This window comes from Notechis scutatus, chromosome 2 (assembly GCF_049901735.1).
Source record: "Notechis scutatus isolate UNSWTSFEM ecotype Mainland chromosome 2, rNotScu1.2, whole genome shotgun sequence".
Lineage (NCBI taxonomy): Eukaryota > Metazoa > Chordata > Lepidosauria > Squamata > Elapidae > Notechis > Notechis scutatus.
In genome coordinates, this window is record NC_142010.1 from 232,498,855 (window position 1) to 232,522,211 (window position 23,357).

Here is a 23,357-nt window from a genome sequence, read left to right on the forward strand (position 1 = left end):
TAGAAGAGTTTGTAATTTTGTGATTAACAAAAGTCCTCAAGACCCCATAAACAAGTGTCTCTTAAAATCTAGATCCCTTCATTCTTATCAGCACTTGTAAGCACTACTTTAAAAATTGGACAATCATTTGCATATATTTGCAGTTGCATGGCAACAACTTCCCGAGATATAATCAATAGAGGAAGTGTGTAAAGTGCGGTAGCCATCTGGGACAATATTTTTTTCCTTTTTGGCAACCTCCCAGTTTGCAGCAGCTTCCATTTCCCAAACAAGACACTAGCATGGCATGACAGGTTCAGCTACATACAGCCAGCCAGCCAGCCAGTTTGAACTCCCTTATAATAAGGAACTGGAAAAAGGTTTTCTGGAGGTTCCTTCAGTCAGCACAAAATTTAGTATCACTTCAAGAGTTTTTAAATAAATATTAGTCACTATTTATCTACTGTCACTGTGTTTAACAATCTGAGATACTTGACATCTCATGTTATCTGTTCTGACCATGACATGTTCAAATTAACTGTTTTGTTCGAGCTTGTAAATTTATATTCATTAATAGAAAGATTTTGGGTATTAAGAGCTTTTTAGTTTGTTTTTATCTTAGAAGGCTATATAGAATATCATTTGAAACCACACAAACCATTCCAGTTCATATGTATTTCTTTTTCTTTTGTTCTTTCTTTTTCTTTCTATCTATCTATCTATTATCTATCTATCATCTATCTATCTATCTATCTATCTATCTATCAATCTATCTATCTATCTATCTACCTACCTACCTACCTACCTACCTATCATCTATCAATCCATCCATGTTTACCACACATTCCACCATTTTCTTGATGAACTGTAACTGCAATTGATTGAAGATTGCTAACTCTAATCTAAAGATTATTCTGCAGGAAGGACAAAGATCGATTCATTTTTTCAAAAAAGAATAGTATAAAATATGAAAACTTCATTCTGTACTGTTCTATAAAAAGAAATTATTTTGCATTTGAGAAACCCAAAGAATTAATTTATTCTTCTGCTATTTTAGTTGTTTTAGAAATGAACACATCTTTCACAGCCAGGTATAAATAGAAATTTATTTTAATATAATTTATAGTTACATAATTTTCATGTTTCCATAAACAATCATAATCATCCACCAGGATAGGGAAAAGTTTTTCAGATGTATACTAACTTTTCAGATATATATAGTTCTGCGGTGGGGGGAAATATGATGTGTTGACACATAATATAGAAAAATGTAACAATATTTTTATTTTCAGCATATAAAGTCACCAGATTTTTGGAAGCAATTTGAAAAATTAAAAAATTGAAGTTTAGTACAAAAATATCCACTGATATTAAATAATGCAACGTGGATTGTTTTTGCTTTCATAATTGGCCATGACTTCATCAAGATGATATTATATAAAATATATTTTGCAATGATTTCTAGCTACAAGAGTCTGACAACGTGACAAGAACTCTGTGAAATGAGTATACTTGGTTTAAAAGTAAAAACAATAGCACTAGGGAAAATGACTTCTATATTCCACGTATTTGTTAAACAAACTCCTCCATCATGCTGTTATTCTGAGGAAAAAAAACACAGAAGCACCTTTTGGTTACCTGTTCATTTCTTTCCACTCCACAAATGCTAATCTAGGTGAAAATTATGTAATTTTCATTATGAAAATAGAATGAGATGAAAGGCTCTTTAAGATTTTTGGATGTAGAGGAGTTCCTAACGTTTTAGTTTATGTACTCCATTCTGCATAACTCATTCTTGAAGTTAGTTTACAGAAATTAAAACCAAAAGTGATTATGTGAACTAGGCATTGTTATTAAAATCTATTACTATATCCCTAAATGATCTAAAATTTTACTTTATTCACATATATTTCTTCTTGTGAGATATTATTAAACCTTGTATTCTATTTTCATTTTTAGTTGGAGAGCTCTGTGGAATTTTTAAATTGGCTGAAATCATTATCTACTTCAGACGCATATTTCCATCTTCGAAGTTCTTCAATGTCATCGGTGTTCCATAGTTTTGCAAAATGCATCAAACATTTTCTAAAAAAAGTTCAATATTAAAAAGTATTAATCAATCATCAACATGTAAGTATCTCCACTCTTATTTCATATGCATAAAATATTTATATACATTAAATGCTAAACACAGTAATATACTTTCCTACTTGATAATGCAAAATGAACATAGCATACTTTGTATCAGAAGGGAGTTGAGAAAACAGAAATAAAACTCCCCAAATCTCTGCACAAAATTCACTGAAATAGTCCTACATTAACTTAAAAATTAAAGTTAAATTAAAAGGGCATATGCTCAGCTTCATTGTGTAATTAAGAACAATTGGTTTTCATTCATGTTAAAAATTGACACTTTATATTTTAGTGTTTTTTTCCATTTAGCTCCTACTCTCTGGCATCAACTCCCTCTTTAATACTGTGTATCTTTAGGTTTCCTAAAGTTTAAATAGTCCCTTAAAACTCTTCTTTTTACAGACCTTTATAAGCCAAAATAATATTCTTTCTTTTTAATCACTATTATTTATGGGTAGTTCTTGCTTAATATCAGTACATTCAGTGACTGTTCAAAGTTAACTAAATGATGGAACTTATGATCAGTCCTCAAAGTTTCAGCCATTGCAATGCCCTACAGTCACATAAACTAAATTCAGGCCCACTCGAGCTCACCATTTATGATCACCTTTTGGTCACCTGCCTATGTGCCAGTGGGTCCTGTCACACCATGCAACACTATGTACTGTCCAGGCCCTTCTTTTGTGCTATGCTCTTTCACAATGGTGCTGCCAGGTCCTGTGTTCACATCCCACCCAGAGCCTTGTCTTGTGAAAGGTGGCCCTAGTTGCAAAAAACGGACCTACCAGCCGTAGTGTAAACTGAGGTCTTGGTAGCTCGTGAAAGAAGCTGTGGCTAGTATAATAGTAATGCAGAGCATGGTAGGAATGGCAGCAGGTAGGCAGCCAGCCAAAAGAGAAGAGATTGGGGGAGACAGGAGAAGTTCAGGAAGGGGTAAAGGAGGCAATCCTTTACCTTACTGAGGCTCAGATCTGGGAGGGACCAAACCAGAAATGGCTTGAATCAGGATGCGTCTTCACTTAACAATCAACGGGCTTCAGTTAATAATAGCAATGGGAACCGTCAGGACTGCTAATGTGATGGACTCACATGCCATCACAGTCATTGAGGGTTTTCTCCATATCATAGTTACGCTGTATTACATCATGTCTTATATTGTTTATTATATTGTTTTATTGCTGCTGTTGCATATTATTTTTTTGTACATCTATTGTTCATCTTTTGTTCATCTACACCAGTGATGCTGGTCTGAGTGCCCAAAGTGCGCGCACACACCCAAAATGCAAGGCGCACCCCTTCGCATGCGTGACCCACGTCTGCCCCCTGCGCATGCGCGTCAGAGACCCAAGGCACACATGCATGCATGGTGGAGCTGAGCTGGGGCGACGATGCGCGTGCCCACAGAGAGGGCTCTGTGTGTCACCTGTGGCACGCGTGCCATAGGTTCGCCAGCACTGACCTAGACCAACAGGAATGTCCTAACTTCTATAGCAAGACTGTCAATAGACCTTAAACTAAGACTTAGACAACAAAACTTAATTTTTAAAAATTATTGGATTCTTATCACACTTGCATAGAAGAGGATTACCTAGGACAGCTTTTTGATGGAGATGTAAGGACATGGTTCCTTACAAAGCATTTCTTACAATGTCTTATACTTATTAGGTTTGAGGAGAAAATAATGAATTATATAAATGTGACTGTGTAACAAAAGTTGACTTTTTCAAAGGATAATACTCTTTTGAATTATATATCTTGGCCATGGAATTTGACAACTGGACAACAAAAATGGATTCTGAATGCCCTTGCACTTGTAACACTAAAAGATGTATGTATAGCCACATTTATTAAATGTATTGAAGACTTGATTTCACTTGCTACTTCTAAGCGGATTGCTTATAGACATAAACTTTGTATGGATAATTATAATGAAATATGAGACTCATTTATACAAAATACAGTAGCTTAAAAAGCATGATAGTTACGTAAGTATATTAGAAATGAATATTCATTTTTATTTCACACATACCTACTTGCAAAAGGTTTGTATTAGATAATTATATATAGAATTGTAACTCTTTACCATAATGACTTATTATACTTTATATTTTTGTTGTATTTTTTTCCACTTATTTTTAAGCATGTGTATTTTTATTATGTATTTTTGTGTTTTGTTTCTTGTTTTTTCTTTTTCTGTTACTATTTTAAAAAGCAATAAAATATTTTAAAAAGTTCTACTGGAATAATCAATTAAAAGGTATTATGATTTTTTTCTGGAGAAAAGTATTATTATCAAAGGTAACTATATATTCTAATGTTTCTTTTGCACATGACAATTGATTATGCACATCAACATAAATTAGATCACAACTGCTTGCAAAGGCAGTTTAGCATTCAAATGTTTGCTTTTTATGTGCATTTTTCTCTCTCTCAAATTCTCTCACAGAAAATACTAGGATTAATTTTTTAAAAAGTAAAAGGTTACAACTATACTGTGATTACAGAAAATAAAGTACTGGCATTATTAGTTCTTTAATATTACATTACTAAGGGATGAGAATGTGGGTTGTACCAGGGAATCGTGACTGGAATTTTTAAAGTTTTTAATGCTGGAGGACTTTAATTTCCTCTTCTTAGGTTGGGTCTAGAGTTGCTCAGAACTTTGTGAACACCATGGAACTATTTCAGGTTATTTCAGCCTCAAGTCAAGGGTGATCATATCCTAAACCTATTGTTTACCTTGGAACAATTGACATGTGATCTGAAAATAAGGGGATATTGTCATCAATCCCTTTTCTACTTAGCTGCACATTTTCTATTCATTCTTTTCTATTAAAGATCTATCTCTAATATAGAAATATCTTAGCTCTATGTACTTCTAGACTATTACTCTTTTCTACATTAATGTATAAAATACATCTTGAAGATTGGGAAAATATGGCAGATTAAAAGAGTTATATGAATTAAAGCACAACATTATAAATTATTTCCAAGTGATGGCAAATACATTGGAAAACTATTCTAGCGGAAAAGTTGATTTCTCCCAAAAAAATCAGTATTATGAATAATGCAAAGACTATTTTTATCCTATTATGTTTATATAACATAAGCACAATCTGTTAATTACCCAGTTCTAGTGCCTAGGTAATGTGTTTAAATAGAATAGTATACTGTTAATAAAATTAAATACTGTTAATAAAATTAAATAGAAAAAACTTTCCATACATCATATCATTGCATACTATGTTTATCTGAGAAGAAAGCAACCTCTCGGGAATTTTTCCAAAGAAGTAGATTGAAAACACAGGCAAAAATCTGCATGATACACAGCTTTTAACATGGGGAGCTGCCAACCTCAGTTGAAACCAATCCTAGAGATTCTTAATAAATTATACAAGATATACAGTACAGTTCTGTACATATGTGGATTTGCATGTATCCACATAAACACATACATGCAAGCCAAAAATCACATTTCACAAAAGCCCAAAGCAAACGAAATTATATTAATAGAACACATACTATTACAATATCTATTTCTAAAATTAGCTCCCTTTATTTAGCAAATATGTACAACTCCTCTCACAGACAAATGCATAAACAAACATGCACACTTCTGAGTTGCATTTCTCCTTGACATTTATAAATGCCATATTACAAAACAAAGTGAGCCAATCTTTTTTCTAACCTTCTCACATTAGCTGATCTTTCTAGTTCCTTTGATTTAAATGCTGCCTTTTTAAGAATTTCTTTTGGCACATCTGCCAGTTTAGCAACATTTAAGCCATAGCTTCTTGCAGCAACTTCTTTAGTTATTTGATAAAGGAAAGTAACACAGTCAAGATTATTTTGTTCTTCAAAATCTAAAAAGAAAAAATATATTAATTACTTTACAATGAATTCTTTTAGTAAGTTTTTGAAGCTATTTTTAATCAGATACATGAAAATCCCAAAGTTCTGCAAATAGAATTCCAGAACATTCAATTTTTCTCTGGACCATGTTGATTCAATTATTCTAGACATGGTCTGGCAGTTTTATGGAACTTAATCCTCTAAACTGGAAGTGTTCTATGGGTTTTTATGGGGGTTAGGACAAAACATATCTGGAATACTACAGATCCCTTAAGAACAGAGGATTCATTCCTGGAATAAAGACTAAGCCAAAATATCACTCCGAGAAGAAACACAATTCTGGGATTTTTCTGAATGGTCAGTTTCAGCGATCCTTGTTGCCCATCATAGACACCTAGTTTTCAGTAATTCTAATTCTGTTGCTGAATATGTTTAGCTTTAATCAAATTGTTCTAACTCCTATTAAAATGACTAAAATTAAGAGATAGACAATCTAACAGCTTTAAGGAATTACTGAAAAGAAGATATCAGTCTGATCAATTTGATATCATACCATCTTCTGGTTTACTATAATCTTCATTCACTAGAAAAGACATATGGTAGTTCTCAACATGGGTCGGATAGGTTCTTTCCAACTCACACAGCGGAGGATAATGGGTAACAAATAGTGTCAATGAACCAACCTAGAGAGGAAAATATATTTTTAAGATTTGAAAGTATGTCATCAACTATCAGCAAGCTGATAACCTAACTATCATTTTCCTTTAACTAAATCTGATGTTTTAGTTTTGTCCTACAGCATAAAGTGCTCCTTAATATACACCAATATTTAGAATTTTTATACATTGTAAAATGGGGTGCAAATTGATCCTTCATTTTGCAGGTTAATCCTGGGTTATACAGAGGAGAAATTCCTTCATCTAATTTCAGTGATGAGAAGTACCCTACACTTCTAACAGAAGTTCTGACATTAACTAAGTCCTAAAGAAGCATGACCCATTTGTGGCAGCCATTCACTTTCATACAAGGTGGGTACATTTTTTTAAGCTGGTATTGTTAGTGTGAGCTACAGTTACAATTTTATGTCTGTAAATATAATTTCAATGATATCATTATTAAATTGCACCCCATATATACAAGGTCCTGTTCTGAGCATCTCAACATCTGAAAAACTTTCCAACTATTAGTGAAAAAGCAGCCGAAGTAAGAATCTTAAGAGACTTTCGAGAACATTGTAAAAGTAAGGCTATAATGGGCAAAGTTGGTAAATGCTGATTTGATTGATTTGTAAATATGTATTATTGTTTTAATTAATACGTTTTGTACTGATCTCATATGCAAACTATCAAAAATGTTGACCTTAAATTGACTTAAAATTCAAATACCTCCTTTCAATAAGAAGCTGAAGGCTTGCTACATATAATATCTATTTCTCCCACATTTTATTTAAGATGATAATTTGCTAAGAATTATACTTAATTGAATAATATACAGTACTTACATTCTTAATGAAATGTTCTAGAGTAGCATAAGCAATTGCAATACCATCATGTGTACTAGTTCCTCTTCCCAGTTCATCCAAAATTACTAGTGAATGTGAAGTTGCTTTTTGAATAATTGCTGCTGTATCTGTCAATTCTTCCATAAATGTACTGCGACCTCTAAATACATTGTCTGAGGCACCCATTCTGCATCCAAAAACAAATGGACAAAGTACTGCGAAGTCTGAAAGATATCGGCCTGGCCACTCTCCAAGCCTGATAAAGGTTTGTAATTGGGAACTATCTTAAATGACTGTTGGCTGGGACTTTGTTGGAGAGGAAATTCATTGTAAATTAAATGAAAGGGGCTTATTGGGATGAGGACTCAGCTTTGTGCTGTTGGGGAAGCCTAGGTCAGAACAGCAACATGCTATTCAAAACTAATTACTATGCCACTATATAAAGCAAAAGTGAAATTTACCATTTCAGCAAATTTTATATCGCTTTATTATTTTAAAAGTTTTCAAAATGTATTCAGCACTTTAAAAATAATTCATCTTTCTAAAAACATAAAAGATAAAGCTTGAGTTAGGACTGTACTGCTTATTTGGCAGATCAAAATATTATCCCAATATTATAAGAATTCAGCTTCTAAGCCCTGGTAAAGACAATAGAATGGCATTATTTAATAATTCTGTTTACTTCATTTAAATAATTAATTTGAAGAAAACCCAAGACAGATACAACTATTCTAAAACTCCTTTACTATACCCACCCCGAAAATGTGTACTTCCTCTACTAGGATTTGTCTTCCATATCTATTTTTAACTGTTGTCTATTTCTTTGTTTAATTAGAAAATTTTTATGGTCACACATCTTAAAAAACAACTAGTCCGCAGGGGAGGAATAATAAAACACTATAAACAAAATGAAAGATACAATTAAATCATAATGCAATAACTAAGACATTGCATAACTAACTTATAAATTAAAGCATGCATCTGTCTATCTAGGTTGGTCCTTCCAGATTTCAAAGGAGACATGCACCATGACACAATTGTAATTGATCAATGGAGCTGGTCAACATTAATATAATCTCCCACTAAAATTATTACCAATAATTTTTCATCTTTTTCACTGCATGTTATAAACTGAGTGAACTGATCCAATATAAGGAGTTATTCTCAAATATTAATTAGGAGACTCATTAACACATATCAAATTTACCTAATTGGAAATTAGAAATTAAAGAATTTCAAAGCTAACAAAATACATTTAAGCATGTTAAGACTCAAAAGATGTATGTCAATAATCCAATTAAAATTATAAATACACAGGTATATATGTTGTACAGGTAACCCTCATTTAATGATGGTAATTAGGACTGGAATTTCTATCACCAAGCAATGCAGTTGTAAAGTGTTACATCACATGACCACATTGCTTAACGACAGCAATCCCAGCAGTCCTTGTCATCAATAAGCAAGGATCATGGGTTGTTAAGCAAAGACCTCCTCACAACTACTTGCTGGCTTGCAATAAGCAAAGTCAATAAGGAAGCTGGCAGGAAGTTGCAAGTCCTAAAGGCTTATAATCCAGCCAGTTTGCAGGTGGACTTCTGCAGCACAGAAGAGGTCGGGATGGCTGCTACAGGGTAAGAAGGATGCATAGATGGGCCACCATGGGTGGAACCTGTGGGCACACGGGACTATGGAGTATGAGATTTACAGGTTTTTGTATTCCATAGCCAAGTTCTTCAGGGGAAAAAAAGGCATGGGAGTTCAAATGACTTATAGGAGTGTCTTACAATCTTCCCTGCCAGCTTCCCTACTGACTCTGCTTGTGGAAGAACCTGGTAGGAAAGGTCACAAATGGCAATCACATGACCAGAGAACATTGCATCATTAGAATGAGCTGGTTATTCTGTTAGCTTCTGGTTGCCAAGTGCCAAGATTGCAATCACATGACCACGGAGGTGAGTGGGTGCTGAGACAGCCACAACTTTGAAGATCAGTTGTAAGGACCATTCATTCAATGCCATTGTAGCTTTGAATGGTCACAGAATAAGTGGTTGTTAACTGAGAACTACCTGCATCTGAATATATCAAACCTTTTTTTGAAATTCATTTTCTCTTTATTAAAGTTATAATAGAGCTATGCTACTGCTATAATTTTTTTAATTCCATTACATGATGTGCTACTGGGGCTGATTTTCTTCATAAAGCAGCAGCATTCTTTAATTAGCTTCTACATTAGAATTAGATAGCCTGTTCACAAAAGTACCCACAATAGGCATGTGGAGGTACAGGATAAGGGATTACTGCTGTAGTCTTAAAATGTTAACGTGAATGTTTTGTGATAATCCTAAAAAAGGAAAAATGTAACATTAAAACTGAAAAATAAGAGCTACCCCAAAAATGTGTTTGTTATCTTACCTGGTGAATATACCATCCACAATACCAATTCTTACTTCTTCAGCTGGTACATAAGAACCAATCTGTGCCATGATAGTAATTAATGCAACTTGTTTTATGTAAGAGCTCTTTCCCCCCATGTTAGGTCCAGTGATTACCATTACTCTTTGACTATTTTCCTGGAAAATGAAACATAATTAGATTATTTTAAACCAAACCTCATGCAAAAGTTTCAGACATTTGGTGATCGTATACAGACCACCTAAACAGATTCCAAATTACTACACCAAAAATTTCTAATTTAGGGAGCCTCAGTAAGATTTCATTCACTTATTACCACTGCTTCGCAAAAATATTTAAAATTCAAATGACAATGTAATTGCAAATGTAATAGTTATATGGCATTGTTAGAACTGTTTTAAAAAATAATGTCATCCTGGAATAAAAAATATTTTTATATTAAAAATCTGGAGTGTTGTATGTAAAAAAGCACTTCTCCACAAAGGAAGCAGCAGCATCGAAGGATTTGTTTGTGTGCATTGCTGTTCTTTGCCTGAATTTATGTACATACATATTTTCTAATCTAATCATTCAAATCTAATCATTCAAATCTAAACATGGATGGACGACTATGAAAAGATGTTTTGAAGCACTTTATCTGTAATACCCTTGTGGTTATTCAAAATGTTTGCATTAAAAACATATTACAATATTCTGTGTGATAAAAATCCATGACTAGTCTAAATGAGTTTTCCTCATCTCTGCCATTTCAGATGCCTCAAAATCTTCTCTAGAAAGACCCAAAGTTTAGAATATATTTTAGACCATGCAGTAAATAAAGAGCCAACACAGAAACAAATGTGAGACTATGTAATTTTATTTATTTGAATATTATTTATTCATATGAATATTATTTATTCATTTTCTAAGTCTACAACTTAAGTGTAATTATCTAAAAACCTAGGCAACTTAATGGTATATTCTGAACCTTTCATGGGAATTGCTGTTTGGATGCAGTCACTGTATTATTTAACAGTTTTCTAAAAACTAAAATCAATGTTACGATCTTCTAATTATTTCAGTTCTTAAAAGTTTACTTACTGATAAGAATGTATCATTCGGAACATATTGCTGTTGCTCTCCTAGTAACACATCTATCACAGGATGTTTCCCATTTTTTATCATTATTTCTGATTTTTCATCTATTATGACAGGTCTGAAAAACAAATATGTTTATAGACTGAATGGAGGAGAATCTCTAGTTTTCAAACATGGCATGCAAGAATTGATCAGTACTTTTGTAAATTTACAATGTTTCCTTAAATATTCCAGTACTGTTGTTTTTTTTTTAAAAAACAAACAAACAATTACCTGCAATAATCTCCTTGTTTGGCAGCCTCAGCCAAGGAAAAAACACAGTCCACCGTTGCTAGATGACCCACAGCTTGAGAGAGTGCATGATAATGCTCATTAAAATGACTATATAGAGAGAGAAGTACATTGGGAAGGAAAAAGAATGAACGAAATATTAATACAAATAAACTCTAGTCTAACCTGTCAGCAATGCTACCTCCGTACAAAGTTTCTTACATGCGTTGTCTGTTTTCAATACATAGTCTAAGCGTAAATCTAGTTACACATACACAGTAAAAAAAGAAATTTTGATAGGTTTGATTGTTTATGATGAGAGATGATACAAAGAGGTTGGGAAATTCTGAAAGGGGAACATTCGTAGCACTTTTTAAAGGGATTTTTTTGTCTGTCAAAAGCTGCCTGGGTACAGCAATGTGATCAGGAGGAAGAGATGAATGATCCATCATGAAGGAGTACTATGAAAATAATAGTAAAACTGTCAATACAGGTAGTTCATTATTTATGACAACAATTGAGACTTAATCTTCAGTCACTAAGTGAAGAGGTCATTAAGTGAGACAACACGATATCTTTGCTCAAAGTTCACAATCCTGGCTGCAGCCATGAAGCCAGGGTTGCGGTCATGATCACCAGGGTTGCTAAGGGGGTTGGGAGAAAGAGCTCGTCTCCATACTGGGATGAATCCCTCTGGTGGGCAGCCCTTTTGCTCTCAAAAAACTGCCTGCCAGAGGGACTCTGCGGGATGCCAGGCTGAATCCCTCTGGTGGGCAGCCTAGTTGCCCTCAAAGAGGCTGACTGAAAAAGGTCTTCACTGAAATACAGGCAGGATTTTGGGACAGAGTGATTACAGCATGGGGTATTTGCAGCCAGCCCCCAAAGACAAGAGAACTTCTTCTCATTGCCGAAGGCTGTTTGCAAATATCATGTTGCAAATGCTCTTGTGTACCAAGTTCTTGTATGGATTTGGGACTGGGCCTTTTTTGGCCAAGCCCAGAAATCAAAGGAAGTCATGTCAGCAACCGGTAGCAGCTTATGAGTTTCCCTGCCTGCTTACTTATGACTTTCTAGATAAGCAGGCTGGAAGATTGCAAATATGATCAGATGATCACAGGCACTTAGCAACCAGTCACAAGTGTGAACAGATTGCCAAGCACCAGGATTGCAATCACGTGAACCTGAGGAAACTGCAATGGCCATAACTTTGGGCATTGTCATTAAGCAAGAACTAGCTGTGTAGAATTTTCAGTTGTCAATAATTTTATAGTAATGCATATATAAACATATTTACATACTTTTATGATTGTATTAATACTGTTGTATTTCTATATTGTATTTTGTTTGTTATATTTGACCATATTTTTTTAAAAAGCTCCAAAGGGTTTTATTGTGCAATTAATTAAGGGTAGCTGCTCTAGACTGAAAAAATCCAGACAACTATAACATGGCACCAAAGTATTTCAGAGTAACAGTTTCGTCTGGACTTACAGCAAGATTTTGCAGCACAAATTTGGCAACCCTTGTGTTTAGCTTATGATATCATCTAGACCAGGGGTGTCAAACTCACGACAACACATTGTCGTCATGTGACGTATCACAACTTTTTCTCCCTTTGCCAAAACGGGGGTGGATGTGACCAGCACATGACATATCCGGCCTGCAGGCCGCGAGTTTAACACCCCTGATCTAGACTGTTGTGGCCCAGCCGAGCAGTTGGCAGCAGAGTCAGATAGCGAGGAGGTTGGGGAGGAATCTGGGCCAGTCCTGGAGGTTGAGGAAGACTCGGACGAGGGCTCTACGTCAGAAGCAGAGATGGGGCCAGGGCAGGCTGGCAGTCATCAGCTGCCTTTGGGCTCTGACAGCAGTGAGACAGGGGAGCTTCTGGAACCGGTTCCCAGCCTGCGCATGCGCAGATCTGCCAAAAGGAAGGAACAATTAAGAACTCAGGCTTGACGTGGCAGTAAGGCCACAGGTGGACGATGAATGGCCCCTCCCATCAGGATTGAAAGAGGAGCAAAAGGGGAGGCTTTTGCAGGAAACAACACGCTTGTTCGTTCATTCTAGCATCGTGAAGATTTGTTGGTGTAACCCAGCCCTTCCCTGTCAGCACTGCATGTGGAAGTATTTACCGTGCAGCTTTCCAGGATAGATAAAGTCTGAGATAATTAGTATACTTTTGCAAGACTGTTTGCCAAGCTGTTGGCTGAATGTGAATGCACTAAATTTAATAAAAGAGGTTTTGATGGGACTCAGGGTTGGCTTATTGCTTTTTGGGGAAGTCTAGGACAGAACATAGACTACTTTGGTACAACTGTTTATGTCCTGCTACTTATTCAAATTACAAATCATCTATATTTCTGATGTTCTCTATGAGTTGTTCTCAGAGCCATCAAAATAATAAATTAAGCTATTTGTGGACAAACATTTTGAACTGAGGTCATATTTGAAATTATGAAAGCATATTGTAGACATACTCACTTTTGGCTATGCCAAAAGATTTGCCTATTACAAAACGGCTGTCGTGACCAGACAGAAAATTCCACAAAATATGAACTTAGTTCAAATTAATGCTCTCTGCTATCTAGTGGCCCCTGGGGCCAAAACTATGCTGCAAATAAATATGTTGTAAGATATTGGTTCTTTGTTTTGCAGAAAGCCACCTTCCTATGTATGTTGTGAATTTAAGAAAATATTTTTTTAAAAACCTGAGACTAATTATGGATCTTAATAAGCAGCAAAAAGTATATTTTGGTGCACATCCAGTAAGTGCCAATGAGTACCATGTTGCTTATCAATAATCTAAGTCCATAAAAATATCAAAACTTCCCTAAAATACCATGTTTGTGAATTTTAAATATATTCCCATTAAAAATGCAAGGAATGATTTCAGCTAAATTATACAAAATCCATTAACTTTTGATATGTCAGTTATCATAATCTGTTTCTATTCTGAAACCTACTTATTACAATAACAAAAATAGACTTTGTAAACTTACTCTAAAAAACACAGCCATTCCGCATTACAGTCAAGGACCAGTTGCTCACGTAGCTGATTTAGCATTTTGTAGTTTTCTACAATAAAAGGAGTGTGGAAACGGCTCACAACCTTTGTGCTTGAATCAAACAAAACATAAATGTGATTAATCAATAAATTTTTCTGCAGTACATAAAATTAGGTCAGTATCTCCTTAGGATTAATATTTCTGAGAGTTCATTATAGGGTGTGTGTGTGTGTGTGTGTGTACACATAAATACACACACCCTTCTCACTCCTATAGGTGGTTTGTGTCTTCTTAAATCTCAGGTCCTCTACCATAGGTTTGAGAGATTCTCCTAGCATTGCACTCTTCTGGAAAAAGAGCTCTGATGTCATTCCTGGGGTCTGTTGGAGTCACACTCCCAACTTTGGAGTCACAGCCCCATGTGCTCCTACTATCACTGGGACCGGTTTGGCCTTCACTTCCCATAACATCCTTTCTACTTCCAAATGCCCTATCACCTGGCACAATTTGGAGGGGCGGTGGTGTCTGAGACTAAATGAAACAATTACATCTTCCAATAAGTTTGCATAGGTCTTCTAATATTGCCCCAAATCCTTATGATCTGTAATACCGATGCCAGCCAATTTGGCATAGTGGTTAAAGGAACCAAACTAGAAACCAGGAGACCATAAGTTTTAGTCTTATCAACTGTAAACTGTATCAAGCCAACTGTAAATAACTTTACATCAATCATTCTCTCAGCCCTAGGAAGAAGACAATGACAAACCACTTCCAAAAATGTTGCCAAGAAAACTGTATGGTCTATTTTGTTGCTAGAGGCACACCAAAAGTGATATTATAAAAAAAATATACTGATTCATATATTTACTTCAGCACTTTATAATATAAGTTCTGCCATCAGAAGCATCAATGTATAAGCACCATTGAAGTAATTAATATAATAAATAGTAATTAGGATTTATATTAAACTACATACCTGCTAACTTTAATCCAATCTAATGGTACAGAAGATACAACTGAATTTTTAACTTCAATCTGAAACTGAAACACCAAACAATAAAGTATCAAATGATTAATACTGTTTTAAAACAAAATTCTGTAGTACTTGAATAAGGTAGAAGTTCTTCATAATTATCAATGATGCATTTGATGACATAATTCTGTCCCAAAAATGTTAGTATGTATAAGGAAAAGAATACAGCAATAGAAGAAATAGACAAGCAACTATAAGATAAACAGGAATACCAATTCAATTTTCTATTACTATCAAGGCTATAAATTTATTTCAGATAAAGAATGTATAATCACCAAACTTATACCAGTTTATAGAGCAATGTATACAGATTTTCAGACTTTCAAAAACACAAAGAAGAAACGGAGGCAACTTCAGGTAGATAAACTAAAGCACCAATCCACAGAATACTTCTGGATAGTCTTCCCTACTTCATGTTATCTCCCAAGATTGAGACAAAAATTTAGAATTTGGCAGAAAGCATTGGTTTGAAAATGAAGCTTTTGTTTAATCAAAATAAATAACACTGCCATTATAGTTATAAATAATCCCTTAAAACATATATAACAGTTATAACAAAAGCCTATGTATCAAATTCAAGGAATGGAAGGAATCTTTAAAGCTCTCAGGTTCCATTTTCTATGCAATACAGGAATCCAGATGAAAGCAGATTATTCTTGTCATATTTACAAATTCACTTCCACAATTTCACTTCCATATTTACAATTCACTTCCACAATTCCACTGTGAAACCATTTACAATGTTTGGAAATTTTATTCATGTCAAAACTGCTTTATGACCTGAACCGTCAAATGGTCTTCTTCAGTATGATAACTCCTTAAACTTAAATTAAGTTTAAGAAGTTTTAAAGTATTTTAGAATGCCACCATGTCCTACAAAATCATCAATTTTATGGCTAAATCCATCCAGCTCCCTCAATAATGTTATTCTCTTTTCCATAGGAATCTTTCTTAACATGGATTATCCAAAAGTGGACGCAGTAAGATAGTTATATAATACACAAAGGAATGGAATTATTACTTTTCCATTATCTCAGATGACATGTTTTATGGCAGCATATGATTGTTTTTGTCTTTTCTGCAATCACATACTATCGCTGATTTATTCTGTTAGTTGTTCAGCTCATCTACTAAAATCATACTGAGTTGGCCTTCCATCCACAGGATAAAATTTATTGATATGTGACTACAGAACTCTTAGAACTTGACTATCACATACTGCTTTTGCTTCATCAGATTCATCCAGACTATATTTTATAAAAAGCCAATTTTGTATGACAATAATATAAACAGCAATTGACAATTAGTGCTATCATTGTTTACCAACCTATACTTGTATCCTATTTTCAAAGATGAATAGAATAATTGCTTTGCTGCTCAGGGAAAGAAAAACAGAACCTTAAAGTTAAAATCTGGATGAAGCATTGAGAAAGTTATTGTGTACATACTTGCTTACGTGATTGTTGGTAAATAGGCTCATAGTAATTATGAAGCAACCATAGCTCTCACAGTCATCATACTACACTGTAATCTATAAACTACTGTTATCTATATTTTGATATCTATATTGATATTGATATTGCTAACAAAGTGTTATTTTTTCATAATTAATTATTGTCAAAGGACATAATGTAGTTCACAATAATTGAACAGAACTGATCTAAACATAAATCAAGGAGACCATTTTTGGAGTAAAATATGAGATATAACCCATAACAAATTTCAATAAAGCCTCCTATGTCATACTTGTAGACTTGCATTAAGATTTTGATTTGCTTGTTTGTTCCTCATAATCGGTACATTTGTACAGATACTGAAAAATTGGGATCATAAAATTGATCCACTATTTTCATGCTCATAAATGCTCACAATTAAAAGTCCTTTTTTAAACATAAAATTATAATATTAAGATAATGAATTGATGTGAACTTGGTCTCATCAATTTCCATCTCCCTGAGAACAGTAATTAAGATATGAAAAAAATTTTATTTGTCTTTGACCAGTCATAGATTAGCAATTGCACATGTGTGAATGCAACTGCTTTTAAACTATACATATTGATTGTGAACTTGGGAGTTATAGGCCCAACACAAATTAGCTGGGAAAGCGTCACAGGCAAGATGTGCTTCTTATACCAATTGCATGTAAAATAAACTCATCCTTTCCCAGCTTGGAATATTCTAAATTGTGCTGTCTATATTTCCCAGATTCTCAGCCAACAGACATTGTTTAAGAGCAATTGCAATTTCTATACTCATTTAGTATGTTTAGATAACAACATATAAATCCAGGATCCCAACATTCAAACAATGTTTTAAATCTTGTGCTGTGAAATTCAAACTAGGTTTTCTTGCTTATAGAGAAACTGTGTTCATGAAGTGTTTTAAATTGAATCAAAAATTCAGTAAAGAGATCAGTGAATATATTCTAGATTCTCAAATATGTCAATGTGCTACAAAACACTGAGATCTTAGAAAATTGGAAATATATTACTTCGTATAGTATTCTGCAAAGATTTCAGCTCTAAATAGTCTGTCTCTTTGCCAAATATATTATTTCCTTATCATATGTTAATATGATAGCTGAAATGAACCTCAAAACATTTCTCTATTATCATAATTTTAATTACCCTGAGTTAAAAAGAGTTCTGGATAAAACATTGTCTTATGACATGTCCTATTAAATTGTTCTCTTTTGTGTCCCTGTACCATAAATTAGCTAATGCACTTTTATACAGTGTTTAGTTCTTATAATTACTGTAATTAACATTCAATTATTGGCAAAGGTATGCTTACAAACAGATATTGACATTCCCTAACTTATGTTATGACAGTTGACGCTTTTAATAAAGTTTACTCAAAATTTTATTTTTATAATATAACTTTTTGTACATTGTTAGTAAATTTACATACTAAATACATTTTTCTTTAAATGTTACTAGCCTTAAAACAACTCATGCCAACTCCTAATCTTTTTAGCAAAAGCCATAAGGTCAATGATAAGGGATTGTGGAATTTGCATTCCAAATTACGTAAGGGCGGTAAACTGTTTAGCTCTAATCTACTCAGTAAAGGACAACAAAACTGTTGCTGTAAAAATATGATCAGAACTACATGATTGATAAAATTCATTTAACGCTGCATAGACAAACACAGAACATAACAAAGTCAATATAGATATATATTACCTCTTGCCCTGATACTGACACATAGTCCACAGAGGAGGAATTTAGCATTCTTCGTACATCCTGAATATGATTCTGGATTTGACAGAGTACTGTCTGAATCTCATCCCTTCTCTTCCTTATTAAAGGAAAATCATCAAGATCCTTGAATAGTTCAGTTTTGTTTCCAATTCTAAAAGAAAATTCAAATTAACTTTTAATTCAATACCATGGATATTTGTTTAACTCTAAAAGGAAGTCACTGCATCATACCTATACAGTACCCACCAAGTTACAAATTATATGCTTAATTTACTTACTTTGCTGCTTCTTCATTAAGTTTACTTAAATATTTTTTTGTTGAACTAAGCAATTCAGGAATTTCCAAGAGGCTTTTATGCAGCAAGGATGCCCGCAGTTGGACTTGTATAGCTGGAACGAGTGCTTTGACTGCTGTTTCCAAGTTAGAGAGTGTGCTTACTACCAAGTAGAATTCTTGAACAGAACACTGAAAACATAAGCAAGTGTCATTTAAAATGATCCGTTCTGAGGTTACAATAGTCTTGCAAAACTTCCAAATCTAACAAATGAAGTTCTTTAAGATGGCACAGAAATCTGTTTTATAAGTTTGAATACTCTGATAATATATAATTATAAAAAACCCCCCCCACACCCCCCCAAAAAAATATTCTCCCCCCCCCCACACCCCCCCCCCCCCCCCCCCCCCCCCCCCCCCCCCCCCCCCCTTTGGACATTACACTGATAATATATGTGATCCAAGAATATCAATGGTTATGGTAGAAAGAGAATTGACTTAGTTTTAGATGTTTAAAACTGAAGTAATTTAAATAAAATTTTAAATTATGTTAAAGCTGATGATGTAAAGCTGTTCAATACCACAGACAATACTGCTACCCTACAAAAAGATCTTGACTATGTATCTGAATGGTCAAACAAATGGCAACTTCAAATCTCAACAAATAAATGCTCTGTCTTACATATTGGCAAAAAAAAATCAGAAAATAAAATACAAGCTGAATAGTCAAGATCTTGTTGATGACCCAAGCTCTGTAAAGGACCTTGGAATACTCACCTCTAATGATCTAAGTGCTAGAGCCCACTGCAACTACATAGCCAAAAAGGCATTAAGAGTTGTTAACCTAATCCTACGTAGTTTTTCTCTGGTAATATCACACTACTAACCAGAGCATACAAAACATTTGCTAGACCAATACTCGAATACAGTTCATCAGTCTGGAACCCTCATTACGTATCTGATATTAGCACAATTGAGAAAGTCCAGAAATATTTCACAAGAAGAGTTCTCCATTCTTCTACTCATTGTAGAATACCTTATGCCACCAGACTTGAAATTCTAAAACTAGAAAACCTTGAATTACGCCGTCTTCGGTCTGACTTAAGCATGGTATATAAAATCATACATTGCAATGTCCTACCTGTCAATGAATACTTCAGCTTCAACCATAACAACACAAGAGCACACAATAGATACAAACTCAAAGTTAAACCGCACCAAACTTGATTGCAGGAAATACGACTTCAGCAATAGAGTGGTCAATGTCTGGAATACTCTACCCGACTCTGTAGTCTCTTCCCCAAACCCCAAAAACTTTAACCTTAGACTGTCTACTATTGACCTCACCCCTTTCCTAAGAGGTCTGTAGGGGGCGTGCATAAGCGCACCATCGTGCCTACCGTCCCTGTCCTATTGTTTCTCTTATTCTTCTTTTATTTTTCTTATATGTACCCATTTCATGTATTCACAACTATGTATACACTTATACTTATTATCTTGTAAACAATTGGCAAATCAAATAAATAAATCAAATAAATAAATAAATAAATACCAATACATAGCTTAAAATAGTCAATGAATTTTAAAAAGCTAGCATACCAGGAATATAAGAAACATGCACAGTTTTAAAAGTTTAAAATTGCCATTGTTAAAAGCTTAGATATTTCTAATTATTTTCTGCCTTACAATGTATAAAACACATTTCAGGAAAAGTTGCCTGCATTGAAATATAATAAGAATGTGTTTCTTAAATTATCTGTAGTCTTACCTTTTTATGATAAATACTACAGATTCCTCTCTCAACATCTGGAACCTTATACAACAGAGACATGATTTGACCAAGAACACTTGATTCTGAGGAGAGAATCTCAGACACTGCATCAAGTCGGGAATTAATTTCACTGTAAAATAGAGGATAAATTAGATAAATAAAATCTTACTCCTTTTCTGCATTTTCAATAATTACTCCAAATAATAATGGAATAATAATGATCTATGGATATATTATAACATGCCTTGAAAGAAACAGACTCTCTTATTTTGATGCTAAAAAGATAATATGAAATTAATCAAACTACCTTTGATTATAAGAAATACCATAAATGGGACATCACAGTTCTTCCTGTGTCCAAGATGCACTTTGATCTGACCACTTAGTCTTCTATATTACAAACATCCTCAAAATCATTAAGTTTTTGCTGTTATTACCAAACAAGCAGGCTTTGAATTTTTTGCTAGGAGGAAACTGCAAACCAAGATACTCCCAAGGAGAGGAAGGCAAACCTGCTTTGTTTCTCTCACTGTTGGTAGCAACTAGATTGGTTCTCAACTCCGTTATTCACAGTTTTTTTCCCCAACCAAAATATTTCAAAATTTGTCACTTTACATTAATGGAAAAATTCTACTGACATCTCCTAATAATCTCCAGCTCCTGAATCTCCCTCGTTTCTTCCTCTCATGCCTCTATCTTGCTTCATTACTTCTATTTGTGAAGCGAGAATTACTTCTATTTCTCAAAGGGTTAAGTCTACATTGATGGGTTTGTGGGTCCTATTACTGCTGCTGTCACCACCTTCAACCTCATTGCTGCCTGTACCACTCAGCTAATTAGGATGGCACAAACATTGAAGTTGTTTCATTAATTTAGCTGGGAGATGAACTAATCTCTATCAAAATTTACAATTTGTAAATCAACTTGGTTTCATAAGTCATTATCTGTTAGTTTTTATCAGTAATTCATTATATACAGTAGGTATTGGCAGAAACATGCAAATTTCATTATGTAATTTACAATATAGTATACCAGTTTGAATTAGAGTATGATAACGTATTATGACAGTCTAAAGGCTGTGATCCTTTGCTGTAAGGTTAATCTGCACTTTAATCATTTTCACATATGGCTATGATACACAGTTCCAATGATCTAACACCAACATGGCAAATACTGTGCCTGCAATAATCCTCAGTATTAAAAAGGGAGAGTAGGAGGGAAAGGGTCAATGGGCACAATCTGATATCAAGTGACCTATTTTTTCTCTCTCTCACAGAATCATGTTTTGAAATACTGTCCCAAGAATAATACACTATAAAATCATAGAGGATTATCTTCAGCTTACTTAACAGAAGAAACATACCAATATAAAAGGCAGTTTTAAATGCTTTTTACGTCAGTTCTATGGTAGTTCTATTACAAATAAGACTATCACAAATATTATCAGATATAGCAATTCAAAAGACGTTTTCATTTTATTTGGTATTATCCTACACTATTATAATTTACATTTTAAAAAACTGCATTTAGTATAAAATAGAATTATGTAGAATTGAGATATTTAGTTTAAATTATTTACACATTTCTTTATTCAACGGAATGCAATATTAACCTGATTTCAAGCTGGGCACAGTGACAAAGTAAGGCTAGGTGCAAAAGTAATAAATATCCTTATCCTTAAGAGAAATAGCCAGCTCTTCATAGCTGGAGCTGACACAGATATATACAATGCTCAATTTCCTTATTCTTAGTTTTTGGTTATAAATTTACGTCCTTTATTTTTGCAGTCAATTGATTAATCTACCCAAGCCATATCCTTGAAATTTCTATTGGCTGCTAATTCAGAGAATGTGGGAATTCTGATACAAAGTCTTATATGGGTTTTAAGATGACTGGGGCCCTACTTTTCCCTTTTTCGAATATTGGAACTATGCTTGTTCTTCTCCAATGTTCTGAAATCATACCAGTTCTCTATGAGTTTTCAAAGATTACACCCAGCTGTTCTAGATCACTTTTCAGCCCTTTCAACACTCGAGAATTAATTTGCATATCCCTGGAGGCAAATTCATCTAAGGTAGAAAAGAGGGGAGGTGTCAACTTACGTAATAAAAATTCTTCATAAAAACAATGTGTATGTGCATATGTGCATATTCACATGTATACATGTGTGTGTATACATACACATATATTACATATATAATTTTATTAAGAATTTTTATTATAATAATAAGATCTAATGTAAATTAAATTTAAAGAAAGGAAAGAGAATACAAAGAATGAGTAAAAAATGCAAGAAAAAAGAAGGAATATGAAAGAGGAAATATCTGTCATGCCCCTGGTGGAGACTGACTCTGAACAGTCAGAGAAGGACCCACACCCATCCCCTATCCATCCTAGGGCACGCAGGGAGGAGAGGATCAGGGTAAAATGTGGTCTACTCGGGAGGAGAGGGCCATGATCCTCTTCATGGGTTGCAGGTGGGAGATTTGCATAAGAGTATGGACCTGCGTGCTAAAAGATGCTGGAGACAAATTAGTGTTTTATTTCTAAAGAAGGTTTATCTTGGTTGGCATTCTTCCAACGAACTGTACCTGGTTATCTTCTGGCAATTATCTATCCTGGTCTGTCACGGAACTTAATTCAGTGCAGTTTGTTTTTGGTTTTTGCTTCATTATCAGCTCTTTGAATGTGAACTGTGTTTCTTGCCATTGAAATGTTATTTTGAAAATAATTTATTCCTCCACTGTGAACAATTAAACAGTGAAGCCAAGTTGAAGGCATTAAAGGACTTTTATTTATGTTTTGGTTTTTGTTATATTTTTGAGATACTCTGGGTCATCAC

At 34.1% G+C, this 23,357-nt stretch overlaps 1 protein-coding gene across 2 annotated transcripts in view; it reads right to left on the reverse strand.

The window, feature by feature from the left end:
- Positions 1-1,071: 1,071 nt before the first annotated feature.
- MSH3 (mutS homolog 3) overlaps positions 1,072-23,357 on the reverse strand; it is a 48,173-nt gene continuing 25,887 nt past the window's right edge. For both annotated transcript variants that reach the window (XM_087958237.1, XM_087958238.1), the window contains 12 exons: positions 20,513-20,645; positions 18,749-18,936; positions 18,453-18,621; positions 15,209-15,273; positions 14,227-14,343; positions 11,231-11,338; positions 10,961-11,075; positions 9,881-10,038; positions 7,466-7,652; positions 6,518-6,647; positions 5,801-5,975; positions 1,072-2,064 (listed from right to left, as the gene is read on the reverse strand). In XM_087958237.1, coding sequence (XP_087814363.1) covers positions 1,935-2,064; positions 5,801-5,975; positions 6,518-6,647; positions 7,466-7,652; positions 9,881-10,038; positions 10,961-11,075; positions 11,231-11,338; positions 14,227-14,343; positions 15,209-15,273; positions 18,453-18,621; positions 18,749-18,936; positions 20,513-20,645 — 1,675 coding nt within the window. In that variant the 3' untranslated portion in view covers positions 1,072-1,934. The remainder of the gene's footprint in view (positions 2,065-5,800; positions 5,976-6,517; positions 6,648-7,465; positions 7,653-9,880; positions 10,039-10,960; positions 11,076-11,230; positions 11,339-14,226; positions 14,344-15,208; positions 15,274-18,452; positions 18,622-18,748; positions 18,937-20,512; positions 20,646-23,357) is intronic.